Source organism: Kryptolebias marmoratus, linkage group LG2, assembly GCF_001649575.2.
Source record: "Kryptolebias marmoratus isolate JLee-2015 linkage group LG2, ASM164957v2, whole genome shotgun sequence".
Classification (NCBI taxonomy): domain Eukaryota; kingdom Metazoa; phylum Chordata; class Actinopteri; order Cyprinodontiformes; family Rivulidae; genus Kryptolebias; species Kryptolebias marmoratus.
This window is the reverse complement of record NC_051431.1, coordinates 501,605-523,584: the sequence shown is the minus strand read 5'-3', so window position 1 is coordinate 523,584 and position 21,980 is coordinate 501,605. Positions and strand designations below refer to the sequence as shown.

The 21,980-nt window shown below is 39.1% G+C and overlaps 1 protein-coding gene across 2 annotated transcripts in view; it reads left to right on the top strand.

Annotated features, from left to right (window-relative positions):
- The window catches only part of si:cabz01090165.1 (uncharacterized protein LOC100333421 homolog), a 304,518-nt gene that overhangs the window by 255,987 nt on the left and 26,551 nt on the right, over positions 1-21,980 (top strand). For both annotated transcript variants that reach the window (XM_017431082.3, XM_017431081.3), the window contains exons 8-11: positions 3,076-3,242; positions 7,637-7,877; positions 11,358-11,570; positions 12,186-12,496. In XM_017431082.3, the coding sequence (XP_017286571.1) occupies positions 3,076-3,242; positions 7,637-7,877; positions 11,358-11,570; positions 12,186-12,496 (932 nt within the window). The remainder of the gene's footprint in view (positions 1-3,075; positions 3,243-7,636; positions 7,878-11,357; positions 11,571-12,185; positions 12,497-21,980) is intronic.

Sequence of the window (21,980 nt, the reverse complement as noted above, 5' to 3'; positions counted from 1 at the left end):
GGACTTCATCAAACTTTACTCTTCATCACTTAGCAGCTGTAGGGTAATCTCACCCTTCATCAGTATTCTGTAATCATCCAGTTTTCTGAAGATAAAGTTAATCCTGCCTGAAAAGTTTGGGACTTTTTTCTCTCTTAAATGTTTTTTTTTGCCAGAGAAGTTCAGTCTGAATGACTTAAACTTCACTGAAAACAGGACGACATGTGCAGTGATGTCATGAAGACTGTGATTCTGCCATAACAGACAGGAAAAGATTGTGCATTTACCATAGTGTCAGTTATATATTGTAGTAGATCTCCATGCAAACATCCTCAGAGCACTAAGACCTCCTGCTTCAGGACGGAGGCAGTCAGGGACGGAGGAGCGTTAGGTGGGGTCGCCAGAAGAGTCTGATTGACTTGAATCATAAAAGCAATCCATCATAAGAATGTGGTTTTACCAGCTTTGATTTTTAAGAACTGGTCTTTCAAAAAGCAAACATGTGGCTCGTTGGTCTCAAACACTCAGAGTTTAGACCATGGATGGGCAATCCTGGTCCTCAGGGCCTCCATCCTGCATGTTTTACTTGTTCCTCTGCTCCAACACACCTGATTTGAATCAATGGGTGATTAACAGGCTTCTGCAGAACAAGAAGAGGTGATTTAACCTCTGAATCAGGTGTGTTGGAGCAGAGAAACAAGTGAACATGCAGGATGGTGGCCCTGAGGACCAGGGTTGCCCATCCCTGGTTTAGACTCTGCCACAATAATTTTGAGTCACCAACTTGTGTCCAACAGTCACAACTCAGAGGTGCCATCTTTACTAACAGGTTCAAGTTAAAGGACCTTTCTGAACTCAGATCTGTTCCTAACATGGTGCAAAACATAAAAACATCTTATAACATGATTACCTTCCTGCTGTTTCTTTAGATGGGATGAGAACAGTTCAAGCAGCTACTTCTGTCTTCAGTTTCAGTCTCCGTCCCAACACCCCCAGCCTCCTCTTAATTTTCCTTAAAATTGTAGGAGTCATAATGCTGAAGTATTTTCTGTAATTAAAGTTGAAGAAGGCTCCTCATCCACTGCATTTCATAATGTAGGAGCAGAAACTCTCCTGCTGTGAACAACATGTGCAAACATCCTCTTCATGAATGCATTTCGACCAGGGTCTCCTTCATTCCTCTGAACATCAGCCATGTTTGTGTCTGTATCTGCGCCTCCAACACAACTCCTCTACCATGAAACCGATTACAAAAGAACAAATTTAAAATAAACAGAGCGATTACCAGAGATATTTTTAACAGTTTGAGGAAAAGAAGTTATTTGTCTTCAGGACACTCGTGTAATTGAGGCCAGTTAGGACTCATTTTCTGCTCTTTATACTTGGCTTCACGGCTTTTAGAGTTCCTTTTGTTGCCGAAAATAAGATTAAAAAGCAACTGAAGCACAAGTTATTGTGATGAAAATAGAGGAATTATAAAATTCAAACAGTGTCCTCATTTTGTGATTTATGAGAGCAATTACAGCTCTGACAGTTACACTTCAGCAGATTAACAAGCTGTTAATTTTCCCTTTCATTTTTCTGTCTCGCAGTGTTTCTCTTTGTGGTTTTTTCTCACTGTAATGTTTTCAGACTTGTGGCGTTTCTTCAGCGTACTGATTATGAGACGAGCACAGAGGCAATTAAAGAAAACAACATGCTTTGATTGATCCGGGTCATTTTCTCTAATTCCTCCTATTTCCTTTTCTTCCAGATTGATTTCCCAGCTTTAGTTCCTCCATAATTTTAGTAATTGTGACGACGCTCTTTTTATTTTAGCGCTTCATGCAGCATTCACTGCAGTTCTTGTTAAACAGCAGGCATTGCTTCTGGAAAAATACCAACACGTAGCAGAAAATGCACCAGAAGAAGAGGAGTTGAGCAGAGGAAGTGCATTCTTCATACAGCAAAACTTAAAGTTCTCATCATATCTGAGAAGTTTACAACATATCTCAAACAATTTGACTTTCTTGGCTTTTGTTCAGTTGTATAAATGCCCTGCTGCTTTTCCTGTTTACGACACACCACTTGTGCTGCACGTTACAAAAATCAGGATGTGCACGACAGGCGAAACAGCCAGCAGCAACCAGGTGTTACAGTTATACTGCGTTAGCATCATGTATGCTACGTTGTTGTGGTGTCACCATCTTGTTTTTGTTTTGTTCTTCTGTGAGACGTTGCTGCTGAGTATCTGTGGCGTTCAGCAGTTCCTCCATGAGCCTGTGCTCATGTCTGAATGTCTGAATGTCTGAATGTCTTCTGCCAGCATCTTGCCATGATCTCACCTTCCTTCTTCTGGCTCTTCTTTTTCCTGTCAGCCGCTCGACTCTGACTGATCTCAGTCTGGCAGTTTTACTTCTGTTCTGCTTGTCTTCAAGTAAAGTCCAAATCAAACCCTCAACAGCAGCTTAAACATCACTTTATTTCAGGTTCATGTTTGTGGAATGAATGCAAGAAGAAAATGCAATACATACACAGAAGTAACCACGTGTCACGGTCTACAGGGTTGTATTTACACCAAAAACACACAGAAATATGTCACTGATAAGCAGCTCTAACAATGCAGATAAGAAAGATGAGGCCTAAAAGCACCATAAGTATCAAATACAAAACCGTGGCAGTGGAGACCTGGAGGTAGCACTGAATACTTTGTTACTGTGTGGGAAGTATAAGTGATGTTTCAAAGTTGCTTCATTCAAACTACAACATATGGCAACCTGACGTTGCTGGAGATCACATTACTAGACAATCAGATATGTAAATAGACAATGATTTGTATTTTTTTAAAGTCACTTATCTCAATATGCTGTAAAAACTCAAAGCAGATATGTAAAAGTTAGTATTATTAGGACTTAATGTTATTTTATTCCTAAGAAAAATCCTCCATCAGCAAATTAAACAAGAAAGTAAGATTTTTCAACCTTCAGACCTCAGTGGATACTAAGGACAGTAGAAACATCTCCAAACTACATTTAACTTCCACAGTTTGATGTTGAATAATGAACTAATTCACTGCTTTAACGTCTTCATGTGTTCATGCTCCTGCTCCCCCTGCAGGACTTCCTGGAGACTCTGGAGGATCTGGATCTGAGTTACAACAACCTGGTGGACATCCCCTGGGAGACCATCGCTCTGCTGGTCAGCGTCAACACCCTCAGCCTGGACCACAACCTCATCGAGAGCGTCCCCGAGGGAATCTTCTCCAACCTGCACAAACTGGCCAGGTCTGTGTCGCTGTGGCTTTCTGTGCAACACGACGTTCACATCTGAATGTTTGAGAGTCATGATTAATATTGATGCAGTCTTCTGTGTACAGGATATAAACCTCAGCCTGTTGAAGGAGTCCCATCACAGTTTTAGCCTTTTTCTCATCCTCGGTTAAACAATTTTAATTTAATTTTAAGTTAATTGTGCTGAGTCGTCCAGCTTTTAAAGCCAGGAAACGTTCACACCGCAGCTTCACTGGAGCCACTTCAGGTTCACCGTCCTGCCCGTGGCCACGTCGATAATAATTACGATGAATGTTGCAGCCCTCTCTGACGCCCCCGAGCAGAGGGGGGATTTGAAACAGCAACCCCAGAATGCTCAAGTACTGAGCAGATTTATGTTTGGCTCGGCTGTGCAAAGATCGGCGAGCATTGTAAGTCTGTTTACTCAGATTCTCAGTCAAATATGAAGTTATTATTTCACCAACTCTCTGAACACACAGATCAGGATGGATTCCAGCTCCCTGCTCTGCAGTTCTGCCTTCGGCTGAAGATAAATTTACATTCATCTTATGATTGATTAGCCGGCTGCATCTGTCAAATTTGTTCTACAATAAAAGCATCGGTGCACATTTTTTCAGCTTACTAAACATTTGTATTAAGATTTCAATTAAAGGAGTGAGGAAATTAATTTAATAAAAGATACATTATACATACATTTTCAGGAACAAGAAATAAAAACAAGATGAGGTTTGTTCTAAATAAAGATAATACAATTTGTAAATCAGAAGTTGAAGTTTTATCCTATTTTGGCCACACTCAATAAAAGTGAGAGTTTTAATAATTAAGACTCTGTACCAACTAACTTGAAAATGGCGATTAAAATAAGCAAATCCCTTAATGAATAGTTAAGAAAACTTTCAGCATTAAAACAATAAAATTACTGTTCTGTTGGTTTTTGATCACAGTTTTTATCCATTTTCTTACTTTACAGCCTTGGAGAAATTTATACATCCAAACATGACTGGGAATGGCGTGCAATGGCCTTCGGTAGCAGTATGTTTTAGGATATAGACAAAATTTGCAAAATAAAGAAAAGAAAATGAAGACAAACTTCTCCACGGACAGTAATAAGGATTTTGGTGAAACAGATGAATAAATCCAGCCGTCTTCAGAGCTCTGCAGCTCAGACTTCACAGCAGAAACATCATCCAGACTTTAAACCGGTCACAGAAAGTTAGATTTTACACAACCTAACTGAGGTTTTAGATCATTATTGTTTTTTACAAAACCACAGGTTTGAGGAGTTTTGGAGACTTTTCAGTTGATGATGACACAAAGTGAAGCGTTTTTTTGACTTATAAACACTATAAAACATAAGAACTCACACGTTTGACTGTAAGGGTTTTTTATGCTCACAGTTCTGACTCTTCACTTGTTTGAGGCTTACTTTCTGCTCCTCCTATCTGTCTGTTCTGCATGTTGTTGCTTCAGTCTTCACTCTTTTTTATGATGTATTTATCTTGTAGTTTGGTGTTTTTTGGACAAGATTATTTTGTTTTTCTCCAGGTTTAAAAGCTCATGTTTACGTTTGTAACACAGCTGTCTGGTTTCACTTTTCTTCTGTACTTTAACACAATTCTCATTTGGCCTTTAAAACCAAGCAGCTACATGTGTGCATCGATTTATTCTCCGCTCTGCCACAAAATACCATGTAAGCCCAATTACCAGTAATCAATTGTAACTGAACTTTTGCATTGACATGTAAAAGAAAAATATCAATCACGTTCAATGAAGGCAAACAGGCATTTAACAGCTGAGTGGATTCTTGGTCCCCCGTCCCCGTCGGACATGGAGCTAAAACATCCATGGGCCAACTGGTGTGTGTTGAGGTTCACACACAAACTAACACATTATTACCCCACCCCACCGCTGCTGCACATGAAAACCTATAATTGAAACTTGTGAAGTGCAGCGAGGCTGATGCTCTCAACAGCTATTAGCTTCTTGTTAAGTCATCGCTGCTGAATAGTTCTGGACGGACTTTAAAGGAGAAAATGGACTTCTTGTGCTTTTGTTGCTGACAACCTTGAACACTTGAGTATCTTAAATTATTCTCCATGTTTGGTGTTTTTAGGACTGATTTTAATTGAAAAAAAATCACAGTTTAGAGACATAAAAATCACACAAGATGATGAAAGAACTATAAATAAATATTGCCATCCAACAACACGGGTAAACACAGGCTGGATAGCCTCGATAGATGATTGAACTGAGCATTCCCAGTTCATTAACAACTAACTGTGTAACGAAACCCTCATGTCACACGATGGGACGAGTTGAGCTACTGAATAAAACCCAACTGACTGGCCTCTCTCCTCTCTGATTTCTCTTTCCAAATCTCAGAACGGTGCTTCAAACATACTCGACCTTTGAACTTCTCATGAAAGCTCTGTGACCTTTGAACTCAAGCAGGGTTAAGCTCATTTTCACAAGGGACCAGAATTAACCTGATTTACATTAAAATTACAAAATAATTTAAAAAAAAATTAGTTTTCGTCTCACAGGGAACGATATAGTTAGATTTTGCTTCATCTCACCTCTGACGTCTGATTGGCTCTTTTCCTCTCCACTCAAATGGATCAAATTTTATTTTTCTCAGCTTCAGAGTTAATAAATCACTCAGCTTTAGGTCTGTTCTGTTTTAAATAAATGCAAGACAGACTCTTCCTCTCAGCACGTAGCTGCAGATGCTGCAGGAAGACGGGCTAGCTCCAAATAAAATGTCACATCAAAACATTTTTATTAATACTTTAAACAAAAGATCCAGTTTAACTTGTCTCATTGGATTTGTTCAACTTTCTTTTATGCTCCTATTTTTTTTACAGTAGTTGAAAAAATAGATGATTTTATTTTTATTTTGTGACATAATCATTCTCATCTTCTCAAGATAACAAATTTTTATCTTAATTATCTTAAGATAACAAAGCTTATTTTCTTGAATGGGTTAATGTGTCATTTTACTTTGACATAGAAAAGCAAATTTTAATTAAATCAGATAAATCAGATTATTTTCATGACGTTATCTCAAGAAAGCTTATGCACAGTATTTTAATATTTCAAAATAATGCTGTTCGTTTTCTTGAGATAATAAGGTCTTCATCTTATTGAAATTAAAATAACAGAGCTTGTTTTCTAGTGATAAAATGTTAATATTGTTAGTTTTGTTTCAGCTTGGAAAAGCTAATTTATAAATTATATCAAAACAATAGTTTTTTAAACTGGATGTAACAAAAGAATCACTTAGTTTAAAAAAGAAATGTTGTTTTCTTTAGATAATATCTTGTTTATTAAAGATAACCCTAGCTTGTTTCTCATGTGATAATGGGATCGTTGATAGTAGATATTTTTAGAGACTTATCGGATTTTGTGTGCATATTTAAAACCACTATGACCACTCTCATAAAAGAAGAAAAGGTTGATTTGACTGAACCGGTCTGCCTCCTTATGACTGAAACTGAGCGCAAGCTGCAGCCAAACAAACAGACTGGGAGATTTCCATCACATTCAATGACATTTATGGAAACAGATTTCAGATTTATAAAGTAGTTGCAGATATTTGTGGTTCTTTCAGCTCTGAGTTGATAGAGAAGATAAAGCGAACTCGTGCCTGACTGAGTGTAGCCATTTGCAGCCCTCCTCTCATTATCTCCTTTGATCTCAGCCTTTCTTCTCCTCCTCCATCTCTCCCTCCAGCTCACCTTTTCACACGGCCTCCCACCTGATTGATCGGCTGCCCATCTCTTCTCGCCTCCCACTTCATCCACACAAAACATCACCACCAAATCCATAAATATCATTTTGCAGAAATGAGTCACTAGTGTTTTTCCTTCCTTCCTCCTCCGTAGCCTTTACTTCTCCCATCTTCTGCACTTTATCTGTCTGGACCTGCCAAGTCACTGACTTTAAAGTAAATGTTGCCTTTTATTTCCAAATAATTACCTCCTTTGGGCTCGTGTTTATGGCTTATTTTTTCTGAAATGGGAAAAAGAAATGGTCAAAAAAATTAAACGCTCAACCCTGACTTTAAAGACATTTCCCTTTTTCCAGATATAACAAATCAGCCAACCCTTTAAGGATTAGGAAATATGGAATCAACCTCAAATTGTCCAGCTTTATGTGTTTGGGTTGGACTTCAAAAACAAATCTGTCTGTCAGCAAATTTAGAAGTTTTCATGCCTAAATATGAGTGAAATTGCAACAATTTTTGTGGTTTTTAATCATGTTCATGCAGTATGAAAGGAAAATGTGTCCCAGCTAAAAAAGAAAACCAAAATTTTTCTTTAACCCAAATGATCAGTATTGATATGAAAGATATTGAGGTAGTAAAGTCTTGTTTTTGTGTCTACCAGGCTGGATATGACTTCCAACAAGCTGAAGAAAATACCTCCAGACCCGCTGTTCCTTCGGATCCCGGTGTACGCCAAGATGAAGGGTTCTCCTCTCACGGCGCTGGTGTTGAGTTTTGGTGGGAACCCTCTGCATTGTAACTGTGAGCTGGTGTGGCTCCGAAGGCTGACCAGAGAGGACGACCTGGAGACCTGCGCTTCACCGAAAGACCTGGCTGGGAAATACTTCTGGACCATACGAGAGGTTCGTCAAAGTTACTGCATGTCTTTGTGAAGTCTTAAAATAAGAAAGAAATAATAGATTAACATCAGATGAGATAATACACAGAGTCAGCATTTATTTAACAAAAAATAAACCAACCTGTTGAAGCAGTAAATAAGAAACTACGTCCACCGATGCAGCTTTGAAAGAAATTAAGAGGTTCAGGATCAACCAGGAGCTGCTGATTGAATGTATTGATTACCTGATCAGCATCAGTGGGATCACCTCTAGAACAGCAGCAGTTTTTGCAAATACATTACAACTTTAAGTGTCAAAGTATTGACACATATTTCAGTATTAGCATAATGTCACTTGGAGCATATTTCCAGTCGGTCTTGTAACCTGAACAGGAGCACTACCTTCTGCTCTTTTTTTGAAGAGATGTTCTGACCAAAGTATGCAGCTCAAAAGCATCCAAATCTAAAAGGTCTCAGGTGGAAGTGCAGTAATGATCAACATAAAGGCCATTTGAAAAGGTTCATTATGTCCCAATAAATGCTCAGCATCTGTTTCACTGAGTGGCACAGAGAAACATCTGATGGGATCCCACCAGCTGTGACATCGATGTGGTCTCAGAACAGATTTTCTATCATCAGTTGGATTTTATCTGCAAAGTTTTGCGACCACATCCATATATTCAGAGACTTTATAGAGAAACAGTCCCAACTTATTCCATCTTACAAGGTTGTGCTGCTGCAGACCAAAGAAAACAGACAAATAAAACTCATTCAAAGCACAAGAAACTGCCTTTGTGGTATTTCCCAGCAGAGCAGGTGTCTCTAAAATCACATTTTGCAAAGAAAACAGAGGCTCAAAAGATGAAAGCAGAGCCATGGTTGGTAATTAAACCACAAGAGGCAAAAATAAAATAGTTGTAGCCCGATGCGTGGCCTTAACCAATCTGAACATAAGGTTTATTGGATTTTTTAATAAGAACGGTGCACAGTCAACACAACAACAAATGTCTTTTTGTTTGTTTATTTGTTTTATCAGAAGTGTCTGGAGATTTGTCAAAAAAATAAATAAAAAATGTGCAAGCAGCAAAATAAAAAGTTACCCCAGTCTTTAACAGCATGCATTCTGAAGACCTTCCACTGAGTGTCTGAAGTTCAACCGAGAGAAATCATCTTCATCTTCATCTTCATCTTTAAACACAATGGACCAGCAAAGTGAAGCTCTGTGTTCTTTTTGGTATCCAGTACATTAGATCGTGCTAAGAAATAAAAGCCAAATGCCACAATAAATCAGCTCAGAAAGTAATGCTAATGTCACACTGTTTTATATTTTACCGTGTATGTTAGCATATTTTAACTTTTTTATCTGGGCCAAAACATGAAGAAATGAAGCATATTTTGTGAAAAGTCTTGTGTAAGTAAGTCTTCTGATGTATATGTGTGCTGCAATGTTAGCATGTCAGATGCTACATTGTAGCTGTGTAACCATCTCCTTGTTTTGGGGGCATTTTGTTCCTCTATGGGACTTTGCAGCAGCAAATCTGTGGCGTTCAGTAGCAGCTTGTCCCAGTTCCTCCATGAGCCTGTATCACTGTCTGAATGGTCAGCATCTCATCATCACCCACCACCTTCTGACTCTTCTTCTTCTTGTTAGCTGCTCTCCATTGCTCGACTTTGGCAGATCTCAGTCTTGATCTTTAAATAAAGTCCAAACCAAACCCACAACAGCAACTCAAATATCTGTTTATTTCAGGTCTATAATTGTAGAATGAATGACAAATAGAAAATGCTTGTCTTATACTGTACACATCATCCAACCAGACACAATTACACAACCAGTACTGAAAACATGCCTCCAAGAACGCAATATGTAGCATCAACCACACAACATCATGAACAAACATAGTATTTACACACTATTTCTACCAAGAACACAAAGAAACATGTGACTAATACTCAGCTCTGATTAGACAAAGCATTATCAATGCTTCTAACACATAAAAGCACCGCAAGGACACCGCAGTAGTGAGGCCATGCAGACAGATAGTACAGCGTAGCATGAGACTGTATAAAATGTTCACTGGGTCTCTGCTACATAATTTGTTATTATGTCATATTTATGTCAGGCATACAGTATGTCATGGTTCACGGTTGCTACAGAATTTCTTGCCATGACCAATAAACCCGTATAAACCTGCTGGAGATCACGCTGTGTATGTTAGGGTATCAGATATGCAAAGACGACATGTTGTGACATTATTTTTTTTACAGCCACATCCTGTATCTCAATACTCCATAGAAACTCAAGCCTAAACTGAGATGGGGTTATAATGTGTACTCCTTGATACTTGTAGTTGTCGTGTATTACATGTAAAAAATCTTGAAGCCAAACGTTGAGGAACCAGACCTGCTGGAAAACAACCTTGGTGTTGATACTCAGTGAGATAACATCAGTGGAGGTGTTCAAGGTGGGGATGATGAAGAGGGCTCTTCTCCACCTGCAGACCTTCAGGAGTTGACCCTTCCAAGCTGTTAGGGCACAGGAGCATTACACATAGGTGCTATGTGAGATAAACATGGGATTAATTGGTGTTATCTTAAAAAAGATGTTGTATTACAAACCTTTGGTGAAGCGCCATGGAATAAGAGGATTAGCCTTGTGAAAAAAGTTGATCCAGAGACCTTTCTATCACTTAGGTTTTTTGTTCATTTGCTTAAATTGTACATTTCAATGCTTAAATCTTTCATACTGCAAGGACATATGAGCCTCCACTTTCATCATCAACCAGACAAGAATTTCTGACTTTATTATAAAATAAACTGGTTTAATTGGATTTTTTTTTTTTGTCCAAATAAAAGCTGAGAGTTCCTAATAAATGTTCAAAAACATACATGTGTTAAAGTTTTTTTAAGAGGACGTTCTCCTTCCTGGCTTATTCAGTCTCAGCCTTTTGCTTTAAGCTGCACAGGAACAGTTTACAGAACGCAACCGAAAGGCAGCAGGGATTTATTTGAAGCTGTAGTCCAGTGGTCACCGGGTCAAGTAGCAGATCCAAGAAGGAGCCTGAAAAGGTCTTCAGACTCAGAGTGGTAGAAACGATGAGTAAGCTGTGATAAGACTTGGTCAGCCCTGCTTAGCCTTGCAGTAATACTCCGCCAAGGTTTTGGCTGGCTTTACGCAGGCTTAAGTGCCAGTGGGGGGGTGGGGCTGTGGGGTTAAATAATGCAAGGGCTAAAAGAGACCAAGGTCATTTAATCCTCATGTGGAAACAACTGATTCTTCTTGTTGGAAGAGCCAAACACTAGATTTAGTCAAAGCTCAGATGAAAAGAAACTGTTACTGTGCCTGAAAAGATACGTTGCAAATTTATACTTTTATTTATCATGTTGTTTTTTCCACATAAACTCAAATTTAAACCCTATGAACTTACACTCCACATTCATTTTTATGATTCTTTAACTGTATTTAAATAGAAGTGTGGTTAATGATCTTTTTCTTCTGTAACAGGAGGAGTTTGTCTGCGAACCCCCGATGATAACTCGTCACACCTCCAAGATGTTTGTGATGGAGGGTCAGGAGGTCAGCCTGCGCTGTAAGTCCATCGGGGATCCTGAGCCTTCGACTCACTGGGTCAGCCCTGATGGGAAGCTGATCGGAAACACTTCCAGAACCGTCTGCTATGAAAACGGTTCGCTTGACATCCTCAAGGCATCCGTCAAGGTAAACATATTCAAGGAGTGAACTTGTGTACATTTCTTTGTTTGTTTCTATTTCATCCTATAGATTCAAAAATCTTGTGTTGATTAATACTTTTATAAGATGGCCGACAGGTGCAAATTTGCTGCAAACACATGAAGGAAGCAAACTCCAAAACACACAAACACATGCAGCAGAAAAATGCTGCAATTACAGAAATCAGACAGGTGCAAAAACATCGATTTGTGACACATTTCGAGGTTTGCTGTCGGCCACCGTACTTTTAGGTTCTGGTTGGTTTAACACACTTTGAAGCTGTTAAAACAAGTAAAATAAAGCAGCAGAGAAGTTTGCAAAAGCTGCCAGTACAGTGTCAATTGAAATTTTGTTTCTTTTGGCACCAGTTTATAATAAAAGACAACCTGAATTTGTGTTCAGTTTATTCCAGTACATTTAAGATGAAGAGACTGACTGACCGTAACAACAAAAGCCCACTGAGCCATCCCTTTAAATTAATTAAATTAATTTATATCAATTGAAATGTGCAACTAAAATGTTCATTGTTGTTGTTAAAATATGTGTAGAAACACAGAATGAATAAATGTTGTTTTTTCTCTTTTGTTTTACTGTGTTTTCAAGGATTCGGGAAAGTTTACTTGTATAGCATCCAATGCAGCTGGAGAGGCCACCGCCCCCGTCGAGTTAGTCGTCAACCCTTCCCCACACTTTGACCCCAAACTGGACCCAGACCCGGGGCCTTCAGACATCCCAACGTCCATCAAATCCAACGCCAGCGGAGGCCATCCCAGGTCCGACCAGCAGAGGGTCAGCGTGTCGGATCTATCTTCCAGCTCTGCTATCATAAGATGGCCGCCTCAGAACCACATACCAGGAGTCCGGATGTACCAGATCCAGTACAACAGTTCCACAGATGATATACTCATATACAGGCAAGACAGGCAGTGTGTGTGTGTGTGTGTGTGCATGCTGCGAGGAAACTGACTGAAAGCTTTAACAGAGTTACTGTTAGTCTGTTTTAGAGTTCATGGTTCTCCACAGATCCTGAATAACACTTTAGAGGAGTCTTTGGTCTAGACATTATCAGCTGTTATCTAAAAGAACAAATCTTTTTTCACATCTATCTCAACAATAACACATTCTTCATCCTGATATCCAGCCATAAGAAAATAGTTTTACTGAGATAAATAAGTGGTTTTACACCAACATGGTGTCAACATTGGGTAAACAAGCAGTTTGGTCGTTTTTTACATCTGACACTTTTTAGTTATTTAACTCATTTAGTTTATTCCTGGGGTGACACAGTGACTAGAACTAAAGAAGGTCCTGGGTTTGAATCTTGTCAAAAGTCCTTCTTTGTAAACTTTGCTTATGTGGGTTTTCTACGGGTTCTCAGATTTCCAAACAACAAAGTGCCTGAAGAGGTTTTCTGCTGTTCATTACTACTTTAAGCTTGGATGATTCAAAGGTGTTAAGTGTTAAGTAGGTGTAGCTATGAGAACTGGACTAAAACTGTACGAAAATCTGCCAACGTTCACAGAAATCTCTTGAAAGACATTTAGAAAGCCCGGGAACTTATTTATCAAGACTGCAGTGAAGGATTACAAAAAGTCTGTCTTCTTGTTTAAGTACAGATTAAGTTCTCAGTTGAAATTAAATTATATTTCCAAACTCTGTGATTGCACAGGTACAATAAATGTCGGTTTAATGTTGGTTCCAACATTCAGTTTTTTTGTAAATAAACAGCGATCTGCCTTAAAATGAAATCTCAAAGCCCTTTTTGACTTTCTAACATAACGGCTCTTTATTTTACCAGATGGACTGAGAGGTTTATTCTCGTGTGATAAATTAATATCTGTCATCACATTTTGTGCAGGCTGCATTTTAGAATAAATAAAAGACTTTTCCCTGACAAATGTTCAGAGCCCAGGCAGCAGTGTTACATATTGCAGCCATACTGGAGGTCTGCAGGTCACTGCGGCAACAACTGCTGACTTTGTCTCCAACTATGAGAGCAGACTGCTAATTTACTGCCCTCAAAGTAGGAAAGTGTTTTATCAGCATTCATGCTCACACCGAGTAATTGGTATTTTTTTGGCTCCAGTTGGCTTTGATGGGAGAACGCCACATGGGCGCATAACCTAATTTCCACTGAGAGTGTTGTGCTCGAGCTGCAAAAGTTGGCAAAACTCTCATTTGTTCACCAACCATTTTGAAACAGATACAAGTTTGGTTTGAAAGACAGCTGTCATCTGAAAAGTCAAATCTAATAACCTTACGGCAAATAAGTGTGCTTATCAAAAGGTTTGGTCCCAAACAGAGTTAAAACCTTTCCTTCATGTGAGCATAGCTTACAGGCTTTTTCTTTTCCAAACGAGGCCAACATGGTGCAAACCACTATCTAGTGACCAAAAGCTAAACTGAAATGTGACAATGAGAACTGATATAACCTCACTGTTTGTGAAACCTGCTTCTAAAACTTCATTTTGTTGCAAAAATGATTTTTGTGGGAAGTTATTTATACCATAGCATTGGACAGATGAGTTCTGATTGTGTTTACAAGGAGTGCCACAAGTTAGCTGCATTTATTAATCACTCATAGTATTTGTTTTTACTTATCTGGAATAAAATAAAAGTTTTAAAGATTTTATGACTGTTTCATGTTATCTGGAAGCCGTTCACTGACCTGCAGATCAGACACCAAGTTCTCGCTAATATTTTCTCCAAATAAAGTAATCAAACTATGCATGCAAATAATAATTAAGCTTTTTGGTCTGTTTTGTTTTTAATGGATTCAAATCTACCCTAAAAAACAAAATCATGCCTCACAGGAAGTAGGTATCAACCAACTCGGACATAAAAACGTCATGCTGAAGAATCCTGCTGGAAAATTATACCTGCAACAAAAAGGCCATAAAACTCTCCATTTAAAAAAAAAAGAAGAAGAAGAATAGATCTGGTACTAGAAGCACTTACAGCACTACGAAGTAGGAAGTAATAGAGATGAAGGAAAGTATATGAAGTTTAATGACTGTGGCAAGGCAGAATATTAAGATAAATGTAAGCTGTAATTTTCAACTTTTATATTTAACAAAGAAAAGTGTTCAGGGTGAAGTATCTTTACAGCAGCACTTGATGAATTTTACATTAAAGATAAATTCAAGTGGTTATCTCACAAAGTATTACCATCCAAGTCCATAAATGTTACAAACTGTGCATTTCTGAGTAAGTAAAAGAGCAGTTGGGCTTCCCTGTCACCCTCCCATCCAGCAGCTCCATGGTTCCCTCCTAATCGCCAGATGTGACTTTTAGAGTCAGTTTGAGGCTGAGAGCAGACCTTCTGTCAGCCCACGGTTCTGAGTGACCACCGAATGCTCTCACCAGCCATTTAGGCAGCTCTGTCACCTAGCAACTTTGTCCAGAATGCATAATTGAGTGTTATTATGAAGCATTCTGAGGGCTGACAGATGACAGTTTGAAACAAGCCCAACTGCATTAATCCTCTTTTTAACCAGCAACAATGATGGCCACTTTCTAGCCCTCAAATCAAGAGACCCTTTCAGAGTGCTGAAATGGATCACTGTAGAACAGCAGTAAGGCGGGGGGGTTTACTGGAGCACGTTCATCTGAAATAAAGAGCCAGGCTTCCTGATGTCAGGAGGCTGAACCTCACTTTCATGGAGGGAAGTTTTACATGTTTGTGTTTCAGTCGTTCAAACTGAATCATGACGTCTGAAAAAGTTCTGCAGGCAGGCAGACGAGGCTGGGGTCGCAGGTTCAACTCCAGCCTCAGGAGCTCCACTCGTCCAGCAGTCCAAAACCATGCATGTGTGTGTGTGTGTGTGTGTGTGTGTCCCTGTGATGGACTGAGACCCATCCACATAAACCAACTCAGGAGGTGTTGAAGTGTGCACGGCTGCAGAGACTTTATGTTTTAGATCATTTACATCTGAAGGTAAAGGAGAAGAAAGATTTTTTTTTATTTTACTTTTAAATGCACATTTTGTAATAACAGAGACAGATAGAGAATGGGAATCAGTTTTATATTATAATTACATTAGAGACTAGTAATGTATTTTGGACCTTTGCTTGAGATAAATTTCTTTAAGTGAACTTTGCTGAATTTTGAACTGAAACTCTTTTACTGCAGTGAATGTTTGATTGAAAACTTTTAGTTTTACATCTTAATGTTTCAATTTTTGTTCAACTTTATCATTTTGCTTTTTAGCAGTAGGTTATAATATTTATTTTTCTTGAGATCTGGAATGACACTTTGAATATTTTTAAGGAAGACTGTTGACATTAAAGAGGAAATCATATTCTCTGGATTGTTGTTTTCTCATTTCAGTTTAGGGTTTCAGTTATTTTAGGCATAAATTAAAAGAAAAAACCTCAATAATTAAAAAATGAGACCATGTAATTACGAATGTACAGAAGTAAAGCTGTCAGACTAAGTTTGTTTCTGCAGTTTTAACAGTCGGGTGTGTTGGTTCTCCTCCGGGGCCTGAAGGCTCAGAGGTTCAGCCTTCTTCTGTTTTAAGGGTCAAAACTGTGATGTCTGGGCTCAGCATAGACAAAAAAAAGATCTTCGCCTGGTTCTGCTTTTATACCAGCTGCTGTCGTTCCCTTGAGCTCAGCATTTACACCGTCCAGTGGAGCTGGAAAAGACTCCACAGCAGCCTTTTATCAGAAAAAGAGCAGCTCAACATACAGCCGAGCAGCGTTTTCTGTTCAAAACGTAAAGTAGTTTGAAAATCATCAACATTTTGATATAAATTCATCTTTATTTGGGAAAAAAATAGATTTAAACACTAAACTGTTTCCTGTTTTAGCTCTAAATATTCATCAACCTCCTCAGAATCACAAACATACATAACTTGAGGTTTTTTTTATTGCTTTTTCTCTTTTAAATAATGGATAAATGGAAGTTTTTTCCCTTGAGGGAATACACTTCAGGCCTCTGCATGATCCATCGCTGACATCAGAGCAGGATTCAGGTTTTTGACTCGATGTGAACAACCTAGGAGAAGACAAGTGGAGTTCTCTGCAGAGTTCCTGGCCTCTCTCTTATAGAGGAGCGCTCTGACGCCCACAGGAGCCTCTCCGTCCTGCCTCTGCAGTCTGACCTCCGAGTTTCCTGAGTCTCCAACAGGCAGAGGAGCTTCAGCTCTCAGCTTCAGCTTCTTTCTGTTTCTTTCCGGATCTTCAGTTTTCTTCTCGAAGTGTTTTAAAGCATGCTTGTTTTGAAATGAGAACTTTTGATGAGCAAACGGTCCAGATGGAAGGCATGTGGACCATGCAGCATGGATTTATATCTAACTGGCAGTGAAAATAAACTCAAGCTGATCTTTTAGTTTGTACGTGGTGACAGAAACCTATCTCATCTTCAAGACATTTTCAAACATTTTTGCCAGAAGTTGTCAGTTTTAATGATCAGTGTTGAAGCTGTAAACATATTGCTACTTGGTGTATCTTAGAAAACCTTTTTCTGCTCTTCTAATAGCAACAACAACTCCAACACAAACTCAGATCCACTAAGAATGCACAGAGCTTATTTTTTGCATCTTTGTTTCCAGAAAGCCAGTAACTCTGATGATGTTACCATGTACTGCCAATAATTATCTGCTGAAAACCTTTTTTTCACAGTTTCTTTATTTTGCAACACTCATCAAAAAGAGATGCTGAAGAAGCTGAAACTGGGTTAAAGTTAAAACAAGTAGACAGCAGGCTAAAATCAGTAAAACTTTGACAAAAATGAGAAAAACACGAGCTGAAATGAGCAGAACACAAGCTAAAAGCTAAATCAAGCAGAATGTTGCTAAAATGAGCAGAACAGATCTTAAATCAGCTAAACAAAGGTTAAAATTAACCAAATAACAGGTTAAAGCTAAGAGTGGCATAAGAAACAAAACTAACTAAGTTTGCAGAAGCAGATTTTAAAGAAAACAATCTTTAAAGAAATTGGGGAGATCTCAATTTATTTCTATGGGGATTTAATTTGTAAATGAAGTTAAATGTTTTGAAAAAAATCAAAAAATACAAACTCATGCCACCCATCTCCTGAATGAGCTGAATGTTTTGATATATAAACGACCAAAATAGCTTAAAGTATGCTGACTCTTTAATGAGGACAATATCTGATATCTGATTTAAATGTGAGCAAACTGCAGCACTGCAGCACAGATTTTCCTTTGTGTGAATTAACTACATGCATGAAATCCTAATTTCTGCTGAGAAAGAAGCTCTGTTTGGTGGTAAATTGAGCCTTATAGCTAAGTGTAAGAGAAGTCAAATGTTACTTAAAATAACAGACAATGCAGTAATATTTAAGTAAAACCACAGCGTCATCCTAAATCTAATCGCAGGAAAAACAAACTTCTGAGTAATTTGAGCCATTTTTAGTCATCCCGATGTGACCAATGACCTCATTCAGTTTTACTCACAACAGAATTTTAGCAGAAGGGAAATTTGTTCTTGATCCTAAAAGTAGCTTTTTTTATTTATGTTACATCCTCTGTTTTATTCATGCACTCACCTTCATCTTCAGTTTATTTTTCAGTTTTGATTCTTGTTTGTTTTTATCTCCTGAACCTCTCAGGATCTGTGGTTGAAATCACCTGACCAGCTGTTTTTTCTCTGACGTCAGCTCTGATCAGGAGGTTTCTGTCAAAGATGGATGAAGCATGTGTTTGTAGCAGAGTGCATCCTGGGTGCTTCTGATGAAAGCAAATACTTTCTATAAAAAGATGAAGCAACTAAACGGCACCCAGAAGGGAAATCTGAGCCGTGGCCTCTTCATGTTGTCATCTGAAGACAAATAAAAAGCAAATCCTAACAGAAATATCCGTGACAAAAGTATCTGTTGTTTGAAATATTTCTGTTAGGTGTACCAGCATCAGTTTACCCTCTTTTTTCAGAGGAGATTAAATTTTCCCAAACTAATCATGAATAACCAACATGTCTGCCTGAATCTGAAGATGTCTGTTTTTACTCATTTTATGCAGCAAAATGAATTAAAATAAAGCAGCAGAGAACTTTTAAAGTCGACATCAAACTACATTTTAAGTTTAGATTTGTGTATTAAGCTTTACACAACTTCACGTGTTTGATACAAATAATGACATGTAAATTTATTCATTTTAAGGAAAACAGAAATATTTTGCTGAGTCATCTTGTGTTTGCACAAAGTTTGCATGTGCACAGTTTTATTTTATTTATTTTAATTTATTAGTGCTGATGCAGAATTGTGAGCACAGGCCTCATGAGCTGACCAAGCAAAGCATAAAAGGGTTCACTGTTTTCTAAACACTCCCAAAAAACACATTTCAGCAAAAGTACACAAAATATTGTTAGAACTGGAAGGTTTGACAGCAAACCAGAAGTTTTTATTCAGATCCTCATGTGGAACAAAAAGTGAGACTGCAGGGTCAGCAGGTCTTGGTTTCTGTTAAACCTGCTCCCCTGAGTTCCAGCTCTTTCTTTAGATTTCTCTGACTCAAAGCGGACAGTCTCTGATTCAGGCACGTCGTCTCTGTCTTTATTTAAAGCTGCCTGCTGCTGTTTATAAAGTCTGCATGCATTCAGCTTCACCTGAACAGCCGTTCTCTGACCTGCATCTTTCTGATGAAAGTCTGCTGTTACTCTCCAGCCTGCCCAGTAACTCCAAACCACAGGAACTGTATGAACTGTGCAGCTGCAGGCAGCGCTGAGGTTCATCCTGGAACTCGGGGAAAAAGAGGGCTTTCATTCATCTCTTCCTGTCTGAAGCCATAGTTCCCTGCAGGCTTCTGCTGCCCGACCTTAACGATATGACAAATGTGGACTTAAAATTCTGAATCCACTGTATGTCACTGCTCACCACTCTGCTGCTGTTAATCTGAACAAATGATGCATCCCAGATGGAATTATCCTGGATCCCCTCGACATTCCCACATTCTAATTTTTAGGGTTAAAGAAGATGTTTTACGCTGGAGCCTCTCCGCTAATTTTTCCCAACCAATGAGCAGCGATTCTGCTGCTTGGCTCAGAGCTATTAGCCCTGACAGCTCAAGCAGTGGCAGAAGCAGAAGAAACCCAGTGAATAACATGATTTCAGCTCGAGCCGCGCTCTGAAAGATTGACTCCAATGTATCTGGACAAAAAAAAAGATAAAGAAAGAAAGAAAGCGATGACAGCTACACTTTAGAAGCTGTAAAGAAGAACCTCTGTAGCTGTCAGATTAGACATACCAGTCTGTCTGTGCAATGGCTCCTAACAGAGAGAACTGGATCTGTTCCTGAGATCCAGGAGCAAAAAGTCATCAGAAACTAAAACAAACAAAAGAACTAGTGTTCCTTGAATGAATGCATATCACCCCCGAACTAAGATCATCTTATGTTGAAAAATGACCTTGAAAATAAGGATATGCAGAGTTATGAATGACTCTCAGCTACTCCCACAACAAACTGTAGCTCAGTATCTGTAACATTCATGTTCATTCATGTTCATGTTTCCTGATGGCAGTTGGCTGTGGCAGCCATATTGAATTAGGTTTGTTCAGTGATTCAGTGGCTGTGTATACCAAAGGCAAAAAGCAATAATCGGGAAGCAGTCCAGATGATCATGCAGGGCTGAGACTTGAAGGAAGGTTTTTAAGGTGGAATCACTGAGTTGTTTTTATCCTAGCATCTCGTCTTTCTTTGTGACGTGGTATGTTTTTCCTTGAACACTCAGGGTTTATAGTTCATCCTCAGCCGTTGCAGCAGGACGTTGCATTAAGACACCAGATTGACACGTCCTCATCCTGTCGGTCAGACTCCTGGTTTATTAAGCCACACGGACAGGAGGAAGCTGTTCCCTCCTCCTCAGCTTTGCCCCAGGGCAAGAATATTCCAACTAGCTTTATCTTTCCCCCCTCTCACTGAGTCTCTCACGCACACCAGCGTACACACATGCACGCTAAGGATTATGGGTGCAAGGCGAGATCAACCTCTGTCAGCAGCAGGAAATGAAGATATTGATTCTTCCTCCTTTAATATTCATTTCTGCTTCTTTTCCGTCTCCTTCCCACACCAGGAGCTTGATGCTTGTGTGTCTGCATGAAGGGCTTTATGTGATTGTGCTCGTTTGAATATGTGCACGAGCTTTCTAATTACCACCCTGCCTGGTGCTGAAGTAGAGATTAAAGAAGAGAGAGACGGGAGGAATGGAAATGTGGCTGCAGACGATGATGGAAATGGTGAATAAAGTGCTGCGATGCTGTGAATAGGATTTTCTTTGACTCAGCTGATGCAGAGATACAGTAGGTGCAGGGAAACAGGAAGTAGTGGCGGAGGAAATGACAGCTGATCATATTCTGCTGAGGTGATGAGGCATCAGCTTTCCTCTCCTACAACTCTCTTTACTTATCTGTCTGTGTCACTCCATCAGCTCTTAGTCTGTAATGTCACCTTCTGTTTTTCATCCCTCCTGTCCTTCATCATCTCTTTCTGCTCCTCTTCTGTCCACCAAACGTCACTTTGTCTCACTGGTCAGAAAACATCCAGAATGAAAGATGACAGCCGGGCTTTGAGGCTGATAGAAACTCAGAATTGTCCCCGTGTCTGTACTGTCAGTAAAATATCTCATGAACGAGTGGTCAGATTTGAATGAGACTCGAACATCGGATGTACATCTACAACTGATGAAGTTAATCCAATTCAAGATTTGTTAAAGTTGATAAGCTTTAATAACCAACATAAGTCTAGCTCTAACGCAGATATTGAGCTAAAAGTTGGTGTGGTAGTAGCTGAGAGTCATTAAAGTGAGACCAAAACATCTGCAACGCCATCATTTCTCAACATGCGGCGGGCGATATGCATGCCTTTAATTTGTTTTAAGCTGCCAAACCTCTAATCCTCCACCTACTCACATTTGTTCATGTGCAGTTTCTGTTGGTTGTATCTCTTCCCTGTTTCCTCCAATCCAGAAGCAGCGATGTATGTATATATCCTTAAACTGTAGAAAGTCTGATTTATTTTCCACTAATGATGCCAACCGTCTGTTTGGATTCAACTTTTCAAAACCTGAAATCATTTCAGACATAAAAAAGCATTTTGTCAGATGATTTTGATTGCAGAGGTGAGTTAGGTCTTATCATAATGGATGTGCCAAGGCACACAGTATTGATTGCCGGGTCACTGGATTATTGGATTACTGGTGAGCCTTTTTATCGTTCTCTATTGATTTAGTGTCTCCAGGTTACTGACAGCTTGTGGAGTTTACTCCCTCAGGTTTGATACTCATTACAACTCTGACTGAATGTTGTCAGTTCCACACCTGGCATGTCGGCCATCATTCACCCTCCGTTAGACTGAGATACAGTTTCTCTATTCAGGTAGGGATGGATGGATGGATGGATGGATGGATGGATGGATGGATGGATGGGCGGGCGGACGG